At 39.0% G+C, this 21,541-nt stretch overlaps 2 protein-coding genes across 2 annotated transcripts; one reads left to right on the top strand and one right to left on the bottom strand.

Annotated features, from left to right (window-relative positions):
• Positions 1 to 64: 64 nt before the first annotated feature.
• On the top strand, positions 65 to 10,646 carry ctdp1 (CTD phosphatase subunit 1). The gene is made up of 6 exons (XM_022226636.2): positions 65 to 308; positions 1,199 to 1,282; positions 1,938 to 2,028; positions 3,622 to 3,747; positions 4,353 to 4,603; positions 5,516 to 10,646. The coding sequence occupies exons 1-6, from the start codon at positions 76 to 78 to the stop codon at positions 7,077 to 7,079; spliced, it is 2,349 nt and encodes a 782-aa protein (XP_022082328.1). The 5' UTR covers positions 65 to 75; the 3' UTR covers positions 7,080 to 10,646.
• mrps17 (mitochondrial ribosomal protein S17) lies at positions 9,820 to 14,774 on the bottom strand. Its single transcript, XM_022226638.2, has 3 exons — positions 14,607 to 14,774; positions 13,070 to 13,187; positions 9,820 to 12,754 (listed from the first exon to the last, which is right to left on the bottom strand). Exons 2-3 carry the CDS (start codon positions 13,178 to 13,180, stop codon positions 12,440 to 12,442), a joined length of 426 nt encoding a protein of 141 aa, XP_022082330.1. The 5' UTR covers positions 13,181 to 13,187; positions 14,607 to 14,774; the 3' UTR covers positions 9,820 to 12,439.
• Positions 14,775 to 21,541: the final 6,767 nt, after the last annotated feature.

A 21,541-nucleotide genomic window follows, 5' to 3' on the forward strand; every position in this document is an offset into this window, starting at 1 on the left:
TTAATGAAAGATCTTATTCAAACTTGAAATATGCATTGTAGAATTTCAAAAAATGTCTGATTGCAGAAATTCAAGATGGCGGAAAATTTAATGGATTTTTCGCTTCCGAGCGAAAGTGTTTGTAAAATCTTAAAATTGAAGGTAAAACCGAAAGCCACAATATCCAAAGGTACCATAATTGCAATCTACGCACTTCATACCAACGGGCAAGGTGAACATGATGGCAATGAGACTCTTAAATTTAAGTCTGAGCACTTCGGAACTGTGGAGGAATTACTAGTCAACGAGGGAGACGTGGTCCATCCAGGGTACGAAAAAGTGACTTTGCTGATTAATAAATTTTTTTGAAATCCTTTACTTTTAGTCCCTGTTTATGCTTACTGCAGATTCACTGGAGTCAGTCATTTTTCATTATACGTGTTTGATGTTTCCCATCATCATGATTTACACATTTTAAACGAAGTGTGCTTACGAAGTTACGTCATGTACAGTGTCAATGTACGCGGGCTAATTTACGTAGGCCTATATCAACATGGTCAATATACATGTAATGTGTGTATGTGACATACATGTATATGCCTTATGTCGCTCAGGCGCTAGATATGCAGTTATTAACATGGTTAATGTCAGGCCGAATAATAGCTACCAACTCGAGCGGAGTTCTAGGGCATTCAGGAGAAAAAAAGGGCATCTAAACATGATGTCATCAACCATGTTAAGCATGGAGGTCATCCTCTATGCATCAACAATTGAAGTTCTGTGTAGTTGTGAACATGTGTAGCCTAAGGGGGTATAGTTAGAAGTTTTTCTTAATTTTATGTGAGTGGGGCCGGATGCCAGTGCCGGGGAGGGGGCAGACTGAAACATTGTTGCCCCAGTTGGAAATGTAGACTTTCTGTCTTGTTAAAGTGATTGTTTTATCATGTCATGTCCACCTGTAAAAAAAAAAAGAACAAAAACACAAAACTAAAAGTACACACCATAAAACAGAACCAACTAAAGCAGTGAACAAAACAAAAGCTCCAAAAAACAAATCTCCCAAAACATGTCAAAAAAACAAACACCAGCACAAACTAATTATGAAATACTAATTACTGAAAATGTTTATTAGTTAAAAACCCTAATGGCATTTTACTTAAAAATGAGATTACATAAACAATTAGTGGCTATTGTCATGATTTTATTAATTTTTTTCCAGGACTACCATCATGAAAGTTTCCATCTGTTCACATCCCACAGTTATGAAGGATATGTGTGCTGAATGTGGAGCTGATCTCAGAGAGTATGGCATATTTCAGACTTGACTCCATCCAACAACATTGTCAGCGAACTCTTAGAGCTACATGTACATGTACTCAGGAATGAAGCTGTCAGGGATATACAAATACTTAAAACAAAAATTTTAATCTCAAGCCGATTTCACAAAAAGTGGCATTTTTTCGCACCATGCCTAAGCCTTGCGACACAAATTTTTGCTGTACATATACATGTAGCTATGCAATATACTTACGGTCAATTTAATGAAACATTGGTCATGTTAATATTATATTAATCTTTTTTGACGAGAATGATCTGGGCTTTTACTCTGGCTATTTCTTTTCAATATTATTTCAATAATTAACTAGTCATAAAACAGTTTTTAAATTACAGACTGATCGGTTACAGACTGGAGGGACCCGAAATAGGAAAAGCTGGAAAAATGAAAGAGCATGATATTTCAATTCCGACAGAATCTCACAAGAAGAGCTGCCTTGAAGAAAAGTGCTGCTACTGTAGAATTCAAACACCAGTTGAAAGTTTCTGTGTAACTATTGTCAACATCAATGCCTTTATGCCCAGGGGACCTGAATAATTTAGGATTATGTTGTGCCTTTTGTTAATGATAAGAACATTCAATTGCTTTAGCACTAAAGGTGGTTGTTCTTCAATCTTGCCAGGGCTCAAGGGTTGCCTGGACAACGTCGCCAAGCAACCACAGCCTCTGTTGCCATGGTTCACAGCATCCCAGAGTTGCAAGTCAGCAAAGAGGTATGTGCATGTATGTGTGTACTGTTGGAATTTCTTTGTTTCTGTTACATCTCATAGAGCACTTAAATTTGCTTAGCGTAGAATATGATTGCCAAGCACAAGCGGGATACTAGCCGGAATGCCATGCATTGCTTATTTCTTGTGACTACATGTACATGTTGTTTTGTCTAGGATGAAACCTCAATCAAGTCAATTCTTCAACTGCCTCCATGGAATACCTAATACAGTGTTAATCCACCTAATCCTCTTGTTATTTCTTGAATGTGTTCCTTGGAGGTGTGCCTGCTGCCTCAATCCTCCAAAATCCTCCTGCAGTTAGGGCTATGCCAAATATCCTGACATCTGAATAGTTGATTGATTATCGAATATTCAAATATTATTTTCCCAATTTGAATATTCAAATACAAATTCAGGAAAAGGAAGGGAGAATTTTTTAAATGAAATTTTTAAATGAAAAATATTGTACCATGGAGGCTTGTTTCAAGCAGATTGAAATGAAAAGCGACAGAAATCTTACGATTCAAAGAGTAAATTATTCATGAAAAAATTTAAAAGGAATAGAAATTTTCAACAGGGCAAGAAGTATTGTTTGTGTCTTAAATAGTGCAAAATCTTGGCTGGAAATACTCCTAGACATAAGGAGCTATAATATTGATTATAATATACAATTGTTTGCGTTACTGCAACTGATTTTGTACAAGGTGTGTTTTCCAACAATCTGCCGGTCAGTACCACCGAATATTTGGATACTTGATCGAATTGAAGGTCGAATATTCGAATAGGGAATTATTCGAATGGACTCAGCCCTACATATACCTACAGTTCCTGTTATTATGTTGAGGCAGTGCATGTGGTATCCTGGAGCAGTGGGGACGAGTTGGCATGCATTGTACATGTATAACCTAGGTCTGACTTTATGCATGGCTTAGCAGAAACATCGTAAGGTCCAGCCCAAGACCATGACATCATGCATCCTTCAGAATCAGCCATGCGATTTGCTATACAGCCTAAATCTTCCTAAACCACTTCAAGGATTTTTGAGGATTTGGGAAGGTTAGGGTTAGAATAATTGTCCTTAATGTTTTCAGTGCTCTGGGAGTAAGTCTAGGCAATTTTTTCTTTTTTCTTAATAAAAAAAAATCCGCACACAAATTGCAACAATTTCACTCTGCACCTGGGCAGCAAAGTCCAGACTAAAGTCATGTGTTTGCTGCAATATATTTGTCCCAGAAATATTTAAAGCCCTCTAAAAGCCCATAATTTTTTGGATGATATTGACTACTAAAACATGACCTAAGACTATAACCCTCAAATATGAACTTCTTAAACCTATTGAAACACAGCCAAAACCAAATACACGTACAAGTAAGTGGTTTTCAAAACTCTCAAACTACATAGAGGACAAATCTAAAACCAACTTTGGTTGGTTTTCAACTTTGTCTATACTGCTATCTCAGCAAACAGCACATAGTAGGAATATACATGTACATGTAAATGTCCGTGTCTTGTGTACATGTTAATTTCCTTCTGCCTGTAACAGTCTTTTCTGCTTTTCCTGTCTAGATTTTGTAAATTAATTGTGTTTTTTTTTAGGAGGCATATGAGCTTGCCAAGTTGGATGAGCAGCGTCTGCTGAAAAACCGCAAGCTGGTACTGGTTGTAGACCTAGACCAGACGATCATACACACCACAATGGACAACGTAGCCCCAAACTTGCCTGTAAGTGTGGACACTATGGAAATAGATGCATGTACATGTAGGAGTGACACACTAGTACTGACTCATTCAAGTAAGGTGGTAAAAAAAAATCAACAGGAGGAACCGTGCAGTGGCCAGTGGCTATTTCCAAATTCAAATAGAATACCTCATGGATCATTGAGGGAGGCTACTTGTAGCTTTCTGTAACCCTAACTGAACTGAATCCGCGATTTTAAGATGAATTTTTTATAAGCCTGAGGAGGTGAGTGTTTTAACCTTGGAAGAGCTGGTAGATTGGGACAGAAGCTGTCTGACAGTCTGACAGCATAGTGATGAACTATCAAGTTTCAAGAATTTTGGGTGATAGAAGTTGGGCAGGTATTTGAATCCTAGATGAAACGCTAGGGATAGATAGATGTTGGTCCTCCCCCAGATGAGAGATGGTCCCGAAGACAGGCCTTATAAGGATCAAAACAGTCAATATTTGTTTAAAATACGTACTTTGCCGGTATAGTCTGCAGAGTTAGCCAGTGATGAAGGGCTAAAGCAGTAGATGTTGAGACTTAGTTTAGGCATGGCTCAAGAGAAAAAAAAAAATCAATGCCCAACATGGTTCCTATTTTCAGGGAGTGTGCCACTTCCAGTTGTGGGGCCAGGGTAAGCACCTGCCCTGGTACCACACCAAGATGCGGCCGGGCTACCGCGCCTTCCTAGAGAAGGCTGCCACCCTCTACGAACTCCACATCTTCACCATGGGGGCACGGCTCTATGCCCACACCATCGCCTCCTACCTGGACCCAGAGAAGAAGTACTTCTCTCACCGGATACTCTCCAGGGACGAGTGCTTTGATCCCAACTTGAAGACCGCCAATCTAAGGTATAATCTCCTGATTTAAATTTGACTGTTACTGCCTCTTGAATAATTGCCAAAAGCTGACAGCCTTTATATGAACTCATTCCTGAACAAGAGAGGGCGCTTTGCTACCAAGCAGTGCCATCCATAGACATGGACTGCCAGTCGTGCGCATATAACTGTGATTTTGAATGTATGGGCAAACAATAGGCAAAAGGATGGATGGCAGTGCGTCCAGTGCGCATTATGCGCAGTGCACATTCATTGCCTTACAATTTGTTTATATGTGCTCCCAAAATACAGCCATGACGGCGTACATTCACTTTTTTTTTGCTCTTCGACACTGCTTTCTCTTCTTTTCAACTGTTGCAACCGCATTATTTTGAATCCCTTAGAGCCAGATTAAGTAAATATTTGTAGAGGATTTTTTATGGCTGGAATGAATTCTTTAACCATGCGTAAATTCCCTATACCAAGGGGTGAATTTGCCCTAATGATGTACATGTACTCTGGTATCCATAGTACTGCCCACGAAGATGCAGTTATATTGTACATGTACAAGCTTTAGGTATGTTGGACATCTTGATCACAATGTGTGTGTGGTTCACGAGTTCTGTGCCCGCATGAATTGCTTGCATGCAAATGACTCAGTACAGATGAACATGGTCAATCGGTTGGCCATGCAGATTACGAGGTGCTTTAGAGTTTTTATTCCACACAAAATTACAATTTCTATTCCACCTGTCATGTTTATTCACCATTTTGTAATGTGTCCATCCAACACTCCTCTTTTCCAAAAGACGGTAGGGATGAGACCAACGTCTTCCGTAATGGCACACTTTGCAAAGCTCTATTCATGTGAAGTAATAAGTGTATGAGTCTCAGCAATGATTGTTTTCAAAAACGTTCTTTATTTTTTAAACACTTCCTTGACAGGTCCATCTTTCCCAGTGGGGACAACATGGTGGTCATCATTGACGATCGAGATGACGTCTGGAACTACGCACCAAATCTGATCCTGGTCCCCCCGTACAGATACTTCCAGGGCACGGGGGACATCAATGCCCCTCCTGGCATGCCAAAGAAGGACTTCAAGGCGACTGTCGCTGGAAAACAAGCAGAGAAGGAGGTGGAGGAAACAGCCAAGGAGTCAGAAATTGAAGAGTCAGATGCCGTACAAACCAAAGATGCTTCAGATGCAGAGAAACAAACTATCAAGGATGAAGTGGTGGCATCGTTGGTTGATAAAGGAGATCCCTTTGGAGACAAACCCACACTGCATGAACAAACTAAAGATTCAACCCAGCCAGTGGAAGTTGACGGCAATCCAAAAAATCCCCAATCTAATGCAGATACCACTCAGGAAAATGGAGACCAGAATCCAGGACAGATTGTAGAGGAAAAGAAGAAAGTTCAAGAGGAAAGTGATGATAGTGACGATTATTTTCTTTACTTGGAAGATATACTGGAACGCATCCATAAAGAATTTTATGATGCATATGATCACCTGCAGAAGAACCCTGAATGCGAAAACAAGCCATCCATTCCAGATTTGAAAATCATCTTGCCGGCTCTGAAGCAGAAAGTGCTGGCAGGCGTAAACCTTGTCTTCAGTGGAGTCTTCCCAACGAACATGAACCCAGAGCAGAGCAAAGCATGGAAGGTGGCCTCGGCACTCGGAGCGCGAATCAGCCCGGGCATCATCTGTGGAGTGAAGGGTTCAGCAAGCCCAGCCAACGCGACCACTCATCTGGTTGCAGCCAAAGCTGGCACATCCAAGGTGCACACAGCGCAGCGGGCCAAGAGCATCCACATTGTTACACCTGAGTGGCTGTGGTGTTGCTGGGAGAGGTGGCAGCGGGTGGACGAGCATCTTTTCAAACTCTGCCCCGGGCATGTCCGGCAAAGCTCCAAATCGAGCAGCCGGGCAAGCACGCCGGGCACCAGCGACAGTGAAACAGCTCGCCGACTGGCAAAAAACAAGGGGAAGCAGGCGGGAAAGGCCCGAGTCCCGCCGGATCGAGAGGGAGACGTGAAACGGAGGAAACTCTCTCCTGACTCGCGGGCAGATGATGGAGGGAGCGAGGGCATGGACGCAGCCCCGGCAGCGATCAAATCACGGCAGCTGAGTCTTTCAGTGGAGTACAACCCAGTCTACAGCTTCTCCTCTGAGGAGCTGGAAAGCATGGACAGGGAAGTCGAAGACATCTTCGATGAGAGCAGCAGCAGCGATTCAGCAGAAGATGTCCGCAGCAATGAGGAAAGTCTTGGTAGTATCACCCAGGCTATCTCCTCCTCCAGTGATGAAAGCCTCACCGCTGAGAGCCCCAGAGGATGGACCAAGAAGAGGAAGAGACGGCGAGACAGTGACAGTGACTCTGAGCAGGATTCGACTGACAGCAGCTCGAGTGCTGGCCTGAGTGACTCAGAGCCAAGTAGCAGTGATGAAGACAGGATGGCAGCTGAGATTGATGACCTGCTGACTTACAGTAAAAGCTGAGAGCTCAGTGATCATTTAGCAAAATACTGCCATGCTGCAATATTTCTACTTATTCACTATCCTCCAAGCACCAAGGGAAACTTCAGAAAATTCAAGTTATTATTGATTCTTGGTTATCAACTAAATTTATCAGCTACAATTTTGAAGTTGTGCCCCTTCAATCCTTGCAGAGTTGAACCAGCACAAAGCCCATACGTTGTTACAAGCATTGGAGACACTTGGCATTGCCATACCAAACTAGTCTTGGCCCAAGCCTGGATTTGAGCTTTATTTCCCGATGCCTGGCCGGGGTAATCTGTATGGTGACAAAGGGCTTTATCAAGAACGACCAAATCCAGTCTCGGCAAAGTCAGCAGGCATACTATACCTCACACGGGGACAATTGGGTAATTGCATGGCACAGTGGGGATGGGCACTCCATGTGCTATTTTACTAATTCGTGTGTGTGCAAAAGATACACTCAGAATTTTCCGGTAGGGGAGTACTATCCAATTCCAGTCTTGGACCAAGACTAACACCCAACCAATGATTTAAGGTAGATGAGATGTGAAGAGATCGTACACGCACTGTACATGTACATACATGAAGTTGAGGAGTCCATCACCAGTCTAGTCAAAGGAAACGTAGAATGAACAATGACATATGAATATGCCCTTGTCATACATATAGTTACGTGCAAATGCTAATAGTGACTCAGTTTGGACTGGAGTTTCGAAGACCTGCGATGTACCTTTTGAGGATTTGTGATTGACAAAAGAAAAAAAAGCAGAGTGGGAAAATGGCTGGGAAAGAGAAATCACAAAATAGTCAGATACAAGAATCCCGGTAGAATGTTACTTGTAACAAGTTTGTCCTTTTGTATAGACTGTATGTTTCATAATGATGTACAGGTGTATATACGTAAAGTGCTTGTTCATGTATAATACTATTCACTGTTCTAGAATTTATTTTGTAATACATGTAATTACATGTAGGTATGGTAACGTGGAATGAGGGGATGTTAGAACCGGAATAGGTTTTCAGATTTCAGATAAAACATTAAATGAGAAAAAAATTATCCTGTGCACATGTACATGTAGGTATAAAAAGCGCCTTTATATATATTAAAAAAAGAAAAGGTTGAATGTTATACAAATGATTAGTTGTTGAGACTGCAGTGGATGAAACAATTTTTAAGTCGACAGATAGAATGCACTACAAGATGATGTCAATTGGAATGAAACATTTCATCTGTTAAGTTATGATATGATTCTTTCCATTGCACGAATGTGAAACATTTACGATTTGTTTTACACAACACCAAAGTAAATCCTTTGTGTTGGGCTCTGTCAGATATTGATCGAATATTAAGCATTCAGATATTTATTTTTTGGAATCAAGTATTTGGAAGTAAAATGTACTGATACAATATTACAGAATCTAATTTTTTGGTTTTCACAAATGTACACCGTTACATGTAAATGTATTTCAAGGTGTCACAGAAACTTGGAAGGCAGCTGAACAATAGGCCCACTAAAGCCAAAAACTTGCCTCTGGTCCCATTTACCAATTCAACCATTTTTATTGCTCTTAGTTCATATCAGCAACTGAACAAGTTCTCTTCTTTCTCCACAAAACTTCAGTCTCAACATTTTCACAATATGCTTTTAACAGTAGCTGCATTTTTGTTTCCTTTCTACAATTGGTTTTTTTTCTGAAGCTTGAAACCTTTTAGTTTTCTATCTTAGCAAAGCATAAAAGCACAGCAAGAGGTTACCAAGTTGGGTACAGGTGCATCAGCAATTGTTCTTGTGTGTCCTATAAATTCCTCTAATAATTACATGACATACCTGAAGTTGATGTTCTACCATCACACACTAGATCAGACATTTGTTCTATCAGACCATTTACCATTTGGTGCAGAAGGGCCCAGCTGCCTTGAAAATCAGATTACAAGGATCTTGTTTCAGCTGTTATAAGTTTCATCATTGAAGTTGTGCCACCAGAAACGAAGTTTTGGTTCATCCAGGCGGGATGCCCATTGCAATCAAATACATGTATGGCCAAGCATACCAGGAAATTACTTTTAACAGGATGAAACATCAAATTGGCCTTGAAGGAATCAATTGAAATTATTTTCTATTTTTGTAGGGAAGTTAACTGTGACTTGTATACATAAAAGCTGGTTCCAATGTATCCATGAAGTACCGTAGGGTTGATTGCAGGATGTGCCTTTTGTGTAGTGTCAACATTTGGTTTCTTAGTTGCAGTTATTTGTAAGTCTGTAGTAGGGCATCTGATGCATACAAGAAAATGTGTTTTTGGAAATGGAAGAATCTGGTTGTGTGATGTCTTCTGAGAAAAAGAAAGAAAAAAGGCTTTCGTTGCCTTTTTTCTTGATGATAATGCATCACAATTGTATCAAGCACATTTCCCCATCAGACATTGTTTAATGAACGTGATTTCGCCAGGGTGTTTGATAGAGAAACATGACTGCTCCTTGTCAGTGGTACATTGTTGCAATGCATAGATGCAGAGCGAAGGTGTAGATCCAAATACACGTAGCTTTTGCTCCTGCTTACTGCATCTCTTTGGAATTCCCTGCCTGCTTGTGTTTTAATACCTGTCCTGTTTCAAGGAATATTAACTTTTACTTGCAGTGTTCCCAAGTACCTTCTCTTTCTTTGTAGCCCCGTACCCACTGTTGCAGTGGAGACCAGACACAAAACCATTCACAGAATTCTTCACAAGTAACCAGGACTTAGCCAAGTCTGCCTCTTTTATTGACAAATTCATCAGCTGAAACCTGGCAGACCACATGCGAACAATTATTCTCTTCTACATGTAGGTACATGTATGCCAAAGAACTTGACACAGCACCACAGCTCCTGTAGTCTTGACCTACCAACAGTCGAAAGCTGATTATGGCTTCGATGTTCTCATGTCTAAATTTACCCTTTACAATGTTAGGTGCTGGTACTTACATGTAGACCTTGTTTTTGTTAACACAACTTTGACAGTGAAGTGGTATTTGAATAACACCATGACAGTTTTTTAATATCACTTTCATGATTAGGATCGGTATTGGAAATGAAGTACTGAGTACTTTGTAAATTATGCGTAAATTTCATAGTTTAAAATGTTATTTTACATTTTTTTAACAAAAACACATTTCAAAGTGTTTTCACTTTTTCCTGGCGTAAATTTTTATTTTTGAATATGAAAAACAGAGTGAGTTATATCCAGATATTTTTTCTTTTGAGAAGTATTTTTGTATTGGATATCTTTCTCACTGTATGTTATGGGAACAGGTTTCTGTATGCTGCTGTGTTATACACCCAGAAATAGGCTTGTGAAGTCCATCTGGCCAATGCATGACTGTTGTCTTTTTTTTTTCAGTTTCAAAGACCCTGTGCAACTCTTTGTAAAATGAGGTTGTGTACATCATGCATGAACATGTAGTCATAATGTAACAATGCAACACACTGTACGACTTCTGTATGCATCACCCAAGCACATTCTTTTGGAAGTTACGTTTGTGAATCCTACTGTGATTATTTTGAATGAATCCGTGTATTGTGATGGAAATGATTCTTGTCCATTGTGCAAATCTTTTTCTGTCTGGAGGGGGGAACAGAGCATTTGTTCTGCACTGGATGGGGTTCAAATTTGGTTTCAGTTTGGCAGATATGTGATCTAGCATTTTCTCTGAACCGCAGTATGTTCCAAAGCAGATTTACACGTTGCTCTGTGAATTTTATCCCGCTAGCGTTACTCTCTGACACAGAGAAACTTCTTTGTGCCACAGAACCACCCAACGAGCTTACAAGAGGCCACTGTAAAAGACCGACTGCGCCCACTACATCACATACCTATATTGCGTATCAACCCTATAGCAACGTGTTTTGAGTTGTTCACAAACAATACAGCAAAGTGACGGTATAGTACCCATTACATCAGTAGTCTGAGTATGGTACCTATCATCGGCTTTATTTTTGGTAAATGATACTGATAAATGATGAAACACTTTCCTTTTGGTGGACGCCATGTTTGTTGGTATTTAATACCCACTACACGTATAGGTCACATGACTTTGCGAGTGCAATCGGTCTATTCAACCACCACAATTAGAAGCCATTACAGCAGGGGCACAACTCTCCTGGACAGGTGGTACATGTGCGTAATACATGCCTCTTTCACCAATCGGGTGTCGTACGTTGCCAAATACAGGCTGAAGAATGTGTGTGTGAGTGCAGTGCCACCACAGTTATGGTGTGAAATCGGATTATAGTCTCTATTCATTTGTCTCCAACAGTCAATGAGACTGAACAACATGTTCATGTACTTGGCTTTGTCTTAAAATCACACATCAGTGTGCGACAGCAGCTGCATCCAAACCCCAAGGATTTCAAACCACAGCCAAGTCAATTTGGACATGACCTAAATCCTGAGAGCATGATCAGGCCAAACCAGGAACAGACCCAGGGTTTGGAAAATGGCCCTGAATTCCAGAAACTGAAGAGTTCAGTCACAAAAGCTTACCCTGGAAATGTTTACAATGTGCAAAAAAGGTTTCCGATAGTATGTGGCATGCCTCACTGTCAATATGTGTGATGGTGAATAAATTGCAAGGAGTTACAATTGAAAAGTCTATTCTCCCCTCCAAATTCATTTGCCGGTTATACATGTTGGGAATTATGTCAAGTGCAGAAATTAAATGTACATATAGTTTAGTTTGCCAGTTGGACTGTCAATACATGTACATGTAACAGAAATGTTACAATTTGTTCAAAGTCATTCAACCTTGTGTAATAGTAATTGTTCAATTACTGATTATTTTTTTAATTACATATAAGTGTAATATAACTGAATCATTGATGAATTTAAGCATTCTGAGATCAGGAAATTAAAGATTTTGTACAATACTAAACCAGTGAGTAAAATGATGTACAAGAGTTTGTTGTGGTGTTGACAGATCGGAATTGAAGTTTTGAACAGCTTGTCAGAACTTGCAAAAACTCCCAGAAACAATAACCTGTAGTGGAATTGCTCAATTCTTCAGTGATATTAATGAATAAATGATTCACTGAGAAACTAGAAAGTAAATCATATATGTACATAAACTTGGGCAGACAGTCTTGGTGATAAAAGGGCTGTGACACTGTGGGCACTTCACAATCAGTGTACATGTATGAACAATAAACACTCTCCAAGTTGTACGGACCAAGTCTTCCTCTTCAAATGTTGGGGCTACCTTGTCAGAAAGTTCCCTTTTTCTTGATCCTGAAAGCTTGATTTTACACCACTGGATCCATGCTGTAGATTGACGTATCAATATCCACTCTATAATAAAAAATACTTTCGGTCCCTCTGCTGAAATCTCAAACAGCTGTTCCCTCTGAATGCCTCTCCGTCTCTGTATCAGTGCTTGAGCTGGGTTCTACGACTTCATCTCTGGGGAGTCCATCCCCGTCCAGTTCATACGGTGGTGCCGCCTCCTCCCAGTACGATGACCCGTCACACTTCCTCCTCGTGATGGGATCCGTCACATTGCCCTGGCTGTAGATGATGCGATCCATGAGGTATTTGACGTGCTTGGAGCGTGGCAGAGTCAGCTGCTTCACCAGGACAATGTCACCCTCTTTGGCCTCCTCTTGTGCGTCATGGGCGAAGACAGTGGTCCGCTTGGGGTAATACTACAAAAGGAGCAAGTCCAAAAGAGCAAATGAGTTATAAATTCTTTATCTGTCAATTTGCTTCTTTTAGAACATCTAACAAAACATACTCATGCCCTCCCAGTGAAACAAGCTATCCAAGTAGGCCTGTATGTACTTATAGGCCAATAAGAGAGTGTGCATGGTGAGTTCAGTTTTTCTATAATTTTGAATTAAAATCATCCCAGTTTCAATGCTTTTTTACAATACAACTTCAAAAGCATCACTATGAAGGACTTTATGTGCCTTCCTCCATGAACAGTGTGATCATTTGGTCTTACGTGTTCACGTAATTACCTGCATGACGTATTTGTCCAACACAAGCCGCTCCACCCGAACCTTGGCAGTTTTCATCATTCCGGTTCCGATTACTCGGCCCAAAAGAATCTTTGAGTGGTGTGCCGACATTGTAATTCTAGGATAAGATTGTAAGTTTTAGATTAGCTTTGACCTGTTCTTTTCTATACGGCTGCTTCTGCCATGCTTGTGACAGCTGGATGAAGATGTGTTGCAGCGTACATGTAATTATGGATAACCAGATTTATAAAATCAGTCGGCCTACGGCATGCCATAAGCAGGAATGTCAGTTTTGTTGATGGATTTTTAAATCCGTTGGCGTTGCCGTGTTCAGTGACACACTGCCAGGATTTGAAAGCTGTATTTTTTAGTGTTCTGTTCAGATTGGTTGCTGTCAGGTGTGAATTCTGGAAAGGACTACAATCTGGGAAGAATCACTGCCTGGTGATAGCAGGCCAAACAAAATATTGCAAGTGCACACCATATTCCATTCAAGCATTACCTCCAGAACTGTGGGGTCCGACATCTACCCTGCTTGTGGGAGTGGGGCAGACCCCACTGTTCTGACGGTAGAGGCACAGATCACAACTCAGGGACTGTCCCTGGATTTGGAAGTTTCCTTTATTTGGGGACAACACCAGTTCCCCAAAAGAGAGTGTCCCCATAAAAGGGGACTTTTTTTCCCAAGTGGCCTTGGGTTAAAAATATCTGTGCACTATTATCATTTTTTCTCCCACATTTTCCATTCATTTTATTAGATATTCCAATTGTTTTCATAAACTTCGCACCATGCCATTCAATTAAGTATAGGCCCTATGTAAAGGATTGATATTTGAAAAATTAATCTGATGCAGTCTTTTTCCCACCCTTTACACTAAGTTGCATACTCTTGCTCATAATCCTAGAAGTAAATGGTAGGTGTTTTTTACACAGCAGCCTTGGGTGTTTTTTCCTGCTGAATCTAATTACGGCAATAAAAGAATCCCCAGGGCAATGGTAGGATCTCCAAGCCCGCTTGAAAAAAAATTGTCCCCACTTAACTTAGGGGACATTCTCTGTTTTTAAGGACTGATTTTGTCCCCAAATAAAGGGACTTCTCCACATTCAGGGACAGTCCATGAGTTGTGATCTGCACCTCTACTGTCTGGGAGTATTTAATTAATATTATGTCATAGAGCTATCGCCAAGAAATTATAGACTGTCTGGGCAGGCATGACAGGCTATCATGATGGATTGCAAGGAACTGATTATTCTCCTTTGTATGCATTACCACATGTACCGGTACCCTTCAGGTGGCGAAATTATACCTGACAACGATCCGGTCAAAGACGTTACCCCAACATGAGTCATGACTACTACTACTATGCTACCTGTAAACCAAAGAGCTACATGTATTCAGTACAACTCGACACGCAGTCCATTCATTCGAGTTCTGCACATACGGCCTAGGCTATGATTATGAAAACCTGCGAATGAGTGAATCTCGAATTACGTCTCAACAAAGTATAAACTACGGTCCAAACATGGATAGACCTACCTGGTACTATATCATGATCCACATAACCTGAGCATGGAGGTAGAATGACCTGAGTCACTGGTATTTTGTGTCGCCGATTTCTATCTCTGTCAGGTCTGTTGTGAACTACCCATGGCCCACAGTATGTACATGTACGTGCAAACGGCCAGTACCACATGCACACAGCACGTTCTGATTTCTTACGAATTGGCGCCCTCTACTGTTTCTCTTCATGGGTCGACTACTAGTTCGGGCGGCTGGTCTTTCACGGGTTTCTTTTCTCGCGCTCGAACAGCGGGAACACGACCCAAGAACACTGTTCTCGGAACAGGATCGATCACACGCCACCTCTTCGTCAAGATTTTACACGAACACACGGAAAAACTCGCGAGATTTGATTTGTGAACAGCCGCAAAAACACCGATATGACTTTAATACAAAGCCGAAGACGATGGAAAGTTTGCAAAATTAACATTAATAATTTTCCATGGCAGAAATATATTTTTTTTATGGAAAAGAAGTTAGCCCAGTTATCCGACATTAACTCCCAGAGAATGTATTGAGGACGCTGCCTTAAGCTTGTTGCATGTTGCTTGCCACAAATAACTATTACCGATAATAACCGGTTGTACGTTCCCCGCGTTCGAGCGGCCGACCCACGAACAACGAATCGATCGAGCTGTTCATGAATAAACACGAGCGAGAACAAGCCGCCCGAACTCATCGTACGCGTCTGCATCCTGTGGAAACTCATCCGATGTACAGCGTAAAAGGTTGCACTACACCAAATACGCGCCGATAGAAAACAGTGCAAAATCGGACCGAAATAGCGTCGCCAGTTGACTCTCGTGAAGAGGTTGGCCTCCGGTTTTTCACTGGAAATTCAAGATTATGGCCAGAAGATCACTTTTCGTTTCAATTTCACGAGGGTTAGCCACGAAATCTTTTTTATTCGCCTTTGAACGAAGATGCCGCAATAGCAGTAAAACTAAGCGCTCATATTTCTGAATGTAGCCGCCCGCCTCTATCCGAAATAGGTCCACAATTTGGGGCTTTTTGTGAAAGAAATATAGCCCGAACTGTAAACTCTCAGCCCTAAATTATTTATTTATTCTAATTATATTGTAAGAATTCCATGGGATCACAAATATTAATGAGCTCGCGCGCAGAATACAACCATTTGGTGGAATGCACCCGTAAAGCACTCCAGCAGCATCTTCGAACTTTAAAATTAAACGTCGCATCCAAATGGAATATACTTGGACTTTTCTAGTGTGTTCATTCAGAAAAGACCAATGACTGTTTTTATTTTTGTCTATATTCTGATCACGGTGCTATGCAGCCCTTTCATATTTCTCTTCTCATATATACGCTATTTTTCGGCGATGGCGTGCATATCCGTTGTTTCTTAGCTGCGTGAAGATCGACCACGATGAGTCTTCTAAACCACGAGCTGCTAATTTCAACTTTGACACCAAGTGTTTGAACCCATATATGTTTCTTAGAATGGGACTTTCATTTGTATCAGAAAAGGTTATTTTCAAGATGAAAATCGTCTTCGGATAGATATTTTGTTTATCTGGAATTTTTTTTTGACCGTGCCGTGCCAACTTTGTCGCACGAGTTTCTGTGTCGACGATCGACCGGTCCGGTTGTGGGTGCTGCATATCCATGCGCAGTAAGTTTTGATCGAACGTGAAGATTTTTTTTACTATACGCGTACCCAAAAGCAATGGACAATATTTGAATGGGGCAAATCACTCATATTTTTTTATAACGGTGTTGAAAAAGGGTCATGAAGGAATAGATTTCCTTTTAACGACTACAGTCTGCAGGTGAGACCTTTACACATACATTTCAGGAAAACAAACTTACTGTAGGAGGGGGAGGGTTTACCAATTAAACCGTTGTTGTGCATGGATTTTAAGGGTGTTAACTTGAGGAAATCATGGTGCAGTGTGAGCATTATAAGTGTGTTCGCATGCAGGACCCATAACAGGATCGAGACGCTGAAATGGAATACTTTTCTAGAATCTCCATGAAACAAAGGGCTTGTGTAGCTTTAGGCCTAAAAATGAGAACGTTAACGTTCCTCATGAACTCCCCCTTTTCACTATTTATTTCTGGGAATGACACCAATGACAATTACTTAACCCTCTGTACACCCATATCTATGTCAAATTCATGAGAGAGTCTTATCTATGAAGGCACTGATTGATTGGCATTTATACTAAATGACAAAAATGTTTCTCTGCAGCTAGTCGGACTTCCACCGTATATCTTGCCTGTATATCTTCTTAGAATGCCCTCCTGTAGATTGAAAAAGCTATGCTTATCTATATCCTCGAAATTATTTATGATTTAAATTTTCAGTTTGTAAATCCTAACCCTAGTCTATTTTGAAATTGTCCACCCTAACCTTAGCCATTAAGTTTTCAGTTTGTATATCCTAACCCTAACCCTATAATTTTAATTTTGAGTTGTCAACCCTTACCCTATCCATTCAATTTTGAGATTGTAAACCATAACCCTAACCCTAACCCTAAAATTTTAATTTTGAATTTGTCAACCCTAACCCTAGCCATTAAATTTTGAGTTTGTAAACCCTAACCCTATAATTTTAATTTTGAATTGTCAGCCTTAACCCTATCCATTAAATTTTGAGATTGTAAACCCTAACCCTATGCCTAAAAGTTTAATTTTGAATTTGTTAACCCTAACCCTAGCCATTAAATTTTGAGATATCAAACCCTAACCCTATCCCTATAATTTTAATTTTGAATTTGTCAACCCTAACCCTATCCATTAAATTTTGAGTTTGTAAACCCTAACCCTAACCCTATCCCTAAAATTTTAATTTTGAATTTATCAATCCTTATCCTAGCCATTAAATTTTGAAATTGTAAACCCTAACCCTAAAATTTTAATTTTGAATTGTCAGCCCTTAGGCTATCCATTACATTTAGAGAATGTAAACCCTAACCCTAACCCTAAAATTTTAATTTTGAATTTGTCATCCCTAACCCTAGCCATTAAATTTTGAGATTGTAAACCCTAACCCTAAAATTTTAATTTTGAATTTGTCAACCCTAACCCTAGCCATTAAATTTTGAATTTGTCAACCCTAACCCTAAGCCTATTTTGAATTTGTCAACCCTAACCCTATCCATTAAATTTGGAGATTGTAAACCCTAACCCTAACCCTTTCCCTATAATTTTAATTTTGAATCTATCAATCCTTACCCTACCCATTAAATGTTGAGATTGTAAACCCTAACCCTAAAATTGTTATTTTAAATTTTCAACCCTAACCCTAGCCATTAAATTTTGAGTTTGTAAACCCTAACCCTAGAATTTTAATTTTAAATTGTCAACCCTAACCCTATTCATTTAATTTTGAGATTGTAAACCCTAACCCTATCCCTATAATTTTAATTTTGAATTTGTCAACCCTAACCCTAGCCATTAAATTTTGAGTTTGTCAACTCTAACCCTGGCCTATTTTGAATTTGTCAACCCTAACCCTATCCATTAAATTTTGAGACTGTAAACCCTAACCCTATCCCTATAATTTTAATTTTGAATTTGTCAACTCTTACCCTATCCATTAAATTTTGAGATTGTAAACCATAACCCTAACCCTATGCCTAAATTTTTAATTTTGAGTTTGTCAACCCTTACCCTAACCCTATAATTTTAATTTTGAATTTATCAATCCATACCCTAGCCATTGAATTTTGAGTTTGCCAACCCTAACCCTAGCCCTAAAATTTTAATTTTGAATTGTCAACCCTAACCCTATCCATTAAATTTTGAGATTATAAACCCCAACCCTAACTCTATCCCTAAAATTTTAATTTTGAGTTTGTCAACCCTAACCCTAGCCTATTTTGAATTTGTCAACCCTAACCCTATCCATTAAATTTTGAGATTGTAAACCCTAACCCTATCCCTGTAATTTTAATTTTGAAATGTCAACCCTAACCCTATCCATTAAATGTTGAGATTGTAAACCCTAACCCTAACTCTATCCCTAAAATTTTAATTTTGAGTTTGTCAACCCTAACCCTAGCCTACTTTGAATTTGTCAACCCTAACTCTATCCATTAAATTTTAAGATTGCAAACCCTAACCCTAACCCTATCCCTATAATTTTAATTTTGAATTTGTCAACCCTAACCATAGCCATTAGATTTTGAGTTTGTCAACCCTTACCCTAACCCTATAATTTTAATTTTGAATTTATCAATCCATACCCTAGCCATTGAATTTTGAGTTTGCCAACCCTAACCCTAGCCCTAAAATTTTAATTTTGAATCGTCAACCCTAACCCTAGCCATTAAATTTTGAGATTGTAAACCCTAACCCTAACTCTATCCCTAAAATTTTAATTTTGAGTTTGTCAACCCTAACCCTAGCCTATTTTGAATTTGTCAACCCTAACCCTATCCATTAAATTTTGAGATTGTAAACCCTAACCCTATCCCTATAATTTTAATTTTGAATTGTCAACCCTAACCCTATCCATTACATTTTGAGATTGTAAACCCTAACCCTAACCCTAGCCCTATAATTTTAATTTTGAATTTATCAATCCATACCCTAGCCATTGAATTTTGAGATTGTAAACCCTAACCCTAACCCTATCCCTATAATTTTAATTTTGAATTTGTCAACCCTAACCCTAGCCTATTTTGAATTTGTCAACACTAACCCTATCCATTAAATTTGAGTTTGTAAACCCTAACCCTAACCCTATCCATATAATTTTAATTTTGAATTTATCAATCCATACCCTAGCCATTGAATTTTGAGATTGTAAACCCTAACCCTAACCCTATCCCTATAATTTTAATTTTGAATTTGTCAACCCTAACCCTAGCCATTAAATTTTGAGTTTGTAAGCCCTAGCCCTAACCCTAACCCTATAATTTTAATTTTGAATTGTCAACCCTAACCCTAGCCATTAAATTTTGAGATTGTAAACCCTAACCCTAACTCTATCCCTAAAATTTTAATTTTGAGTTTGTCAACCCTAACCCTAGCCTATTTTGAATTTGTCAACCCTAACCCTATCCATTAAATTTGGAGATTGTAAACCCTAACCCTATCCCTATAATTTTAATTTTGAATTGTCAACCCTAACCCTATCCATTAAATTTTGAGATTGTAAACCCTAACCCTAACTCTATCCCTAAAATTTTAATTTTGAGTTTGTCAACCCTAACCCTAGCCTATTTTGAATTTGTCAACCCTAACCCTATCCATTAAATTTTGAGTTTGTAAACCCTAACCCTATCCCTATAATTTTAATTTTGAATTTATCAATCCATACCCTAGCCATTGAAGTTTGAGATTGTAAACCCTAACCCTAAAATTTTAATTTTGAATTTGTCAACCCTAGCCCTATCCATTAAATTTTGAGATTGCAAACCCTAACCCTATCCCTATAATTTTAATTTTAAATTTGTCAACCCTAACCCTAGCAATTAAATTTTGAATTTGTCAACCCTAAACCTAAGCCAATTTTAATTTGTCAATCCTAACCCTTTCCATTAAATTTGAGTTTGTAAACCCTAACCCTAACCCTATAATTTTAATTTTGAATTTGTCAACCCTAACCCTAGCCATTAAATTTTGAATTTGTCAACCCTAACCCTAAGCCTATTTTGAATTTGTCAACCCTAACCCTAAGCCTATTTTGAATTTGTCAACCTTAACCCTAAGCCTATTTTAAATTTGTCAACCCTAACCCTATCCATTAAATTTTGAGTTTGTAAACCCTAATCCTAACCCTAAAATTTTAATTTTGAGTTTGTCAACCCTAACCCTAGCCTATTTTGAATTTGTCAACCCTAACCCTATCCATTAAATTTTGAGATTGTAAACCCTAACCCTAACCCTATCCCTATAATTTTAATTTTGAATTGTCAACCCTAACCCTATCCATTAAATTTTGAGATTGTAAACCCTAACCCTAACTCTATCCCTAAAATTTTAATTTTGAGTTTGTCAACCCTAACCCTAGCCTATTTTGAATTTGTCAACCCTAACCCTATCCATTAAATTTTGAGATTGTAAACCCTAACCCTAAAATTGTTATTTTAAATTTTCAACCCTAACCCTAGCCATTAAATTTTGAGTTTGTAAACCCTAACCCTAGAATTTTAATTTTAAATTGTCAACCCTAACCCTATTCATTTAATTTTGAGATTGTAAACCCTAACCCTATCCCTATAATTTTAATTTTGAATTTGTCAACCCTAACCCTAGCCATTAAATTTTGAGTTTGTCAACTCTAACCCTGGCCTATTTTGAATTTGTCAACCCTAACCCTATCCATTAAATTTTGAGACTGTAAACCCTAACCCTATCCCTATAATTTTAATTTTGAATTTGTCAACTCTTACCCTATCCATTAAATTTTGAGATTGTAAACCATAACCCTAACCCTATGCCTAAATTTTTAATTTTGAATTTGTCAACCCTAACCCTAGCCATTAAATTTTGAGATTGTAAACCCTTACCCTATCCCTATAATTTTAATTTTGAATTGTCAACCCTAACCCTATCCATTAGATTTTGAGTTTGTCAACCCTTACCCTAACCCTATAATTTTAATGTTGAATTTATCAATCCATACCCTAGCCATTGAATTTTGAGTTTGCCACCCCTAACCCTAGCCCTAAAATTTTAATTTTGAATCGTCAACCCTAACCCTAGCCATTAAATTTTGAGATTGTAAACCCTAACCCTAACTCTATCCCTAAAATTTTAATTTTGAGTTTGTCAACCCTAACCCTAGCCTATTTTGAATTTGTCAACCCTAACCCTATCCATTAAATTTTGAGATTGTAAACCCTAACCCTATCCCTATAATTTTAATTTTGAATTGTCAACCCTAACCCTATCCATTACATTTTGAGATTGTAAAACCCTAACCCTAACCCTAGCCC

The sequence above is a fragment of the Acanthaster planci genome, linkage group LG06 (assembly GCF_054643075.1).
Source record: "Acanthaster planci isolate LZ-2023a linkage group LG06, COTS_SCS, whole genome shotgun sequence".
NCBI classification, from domain to species: Eukaryota; Metazoa; Echinodermata; class Asteroidea; order Valvatida; family Acanthasteridae; genus Acanthaster; species Acanthaster planci.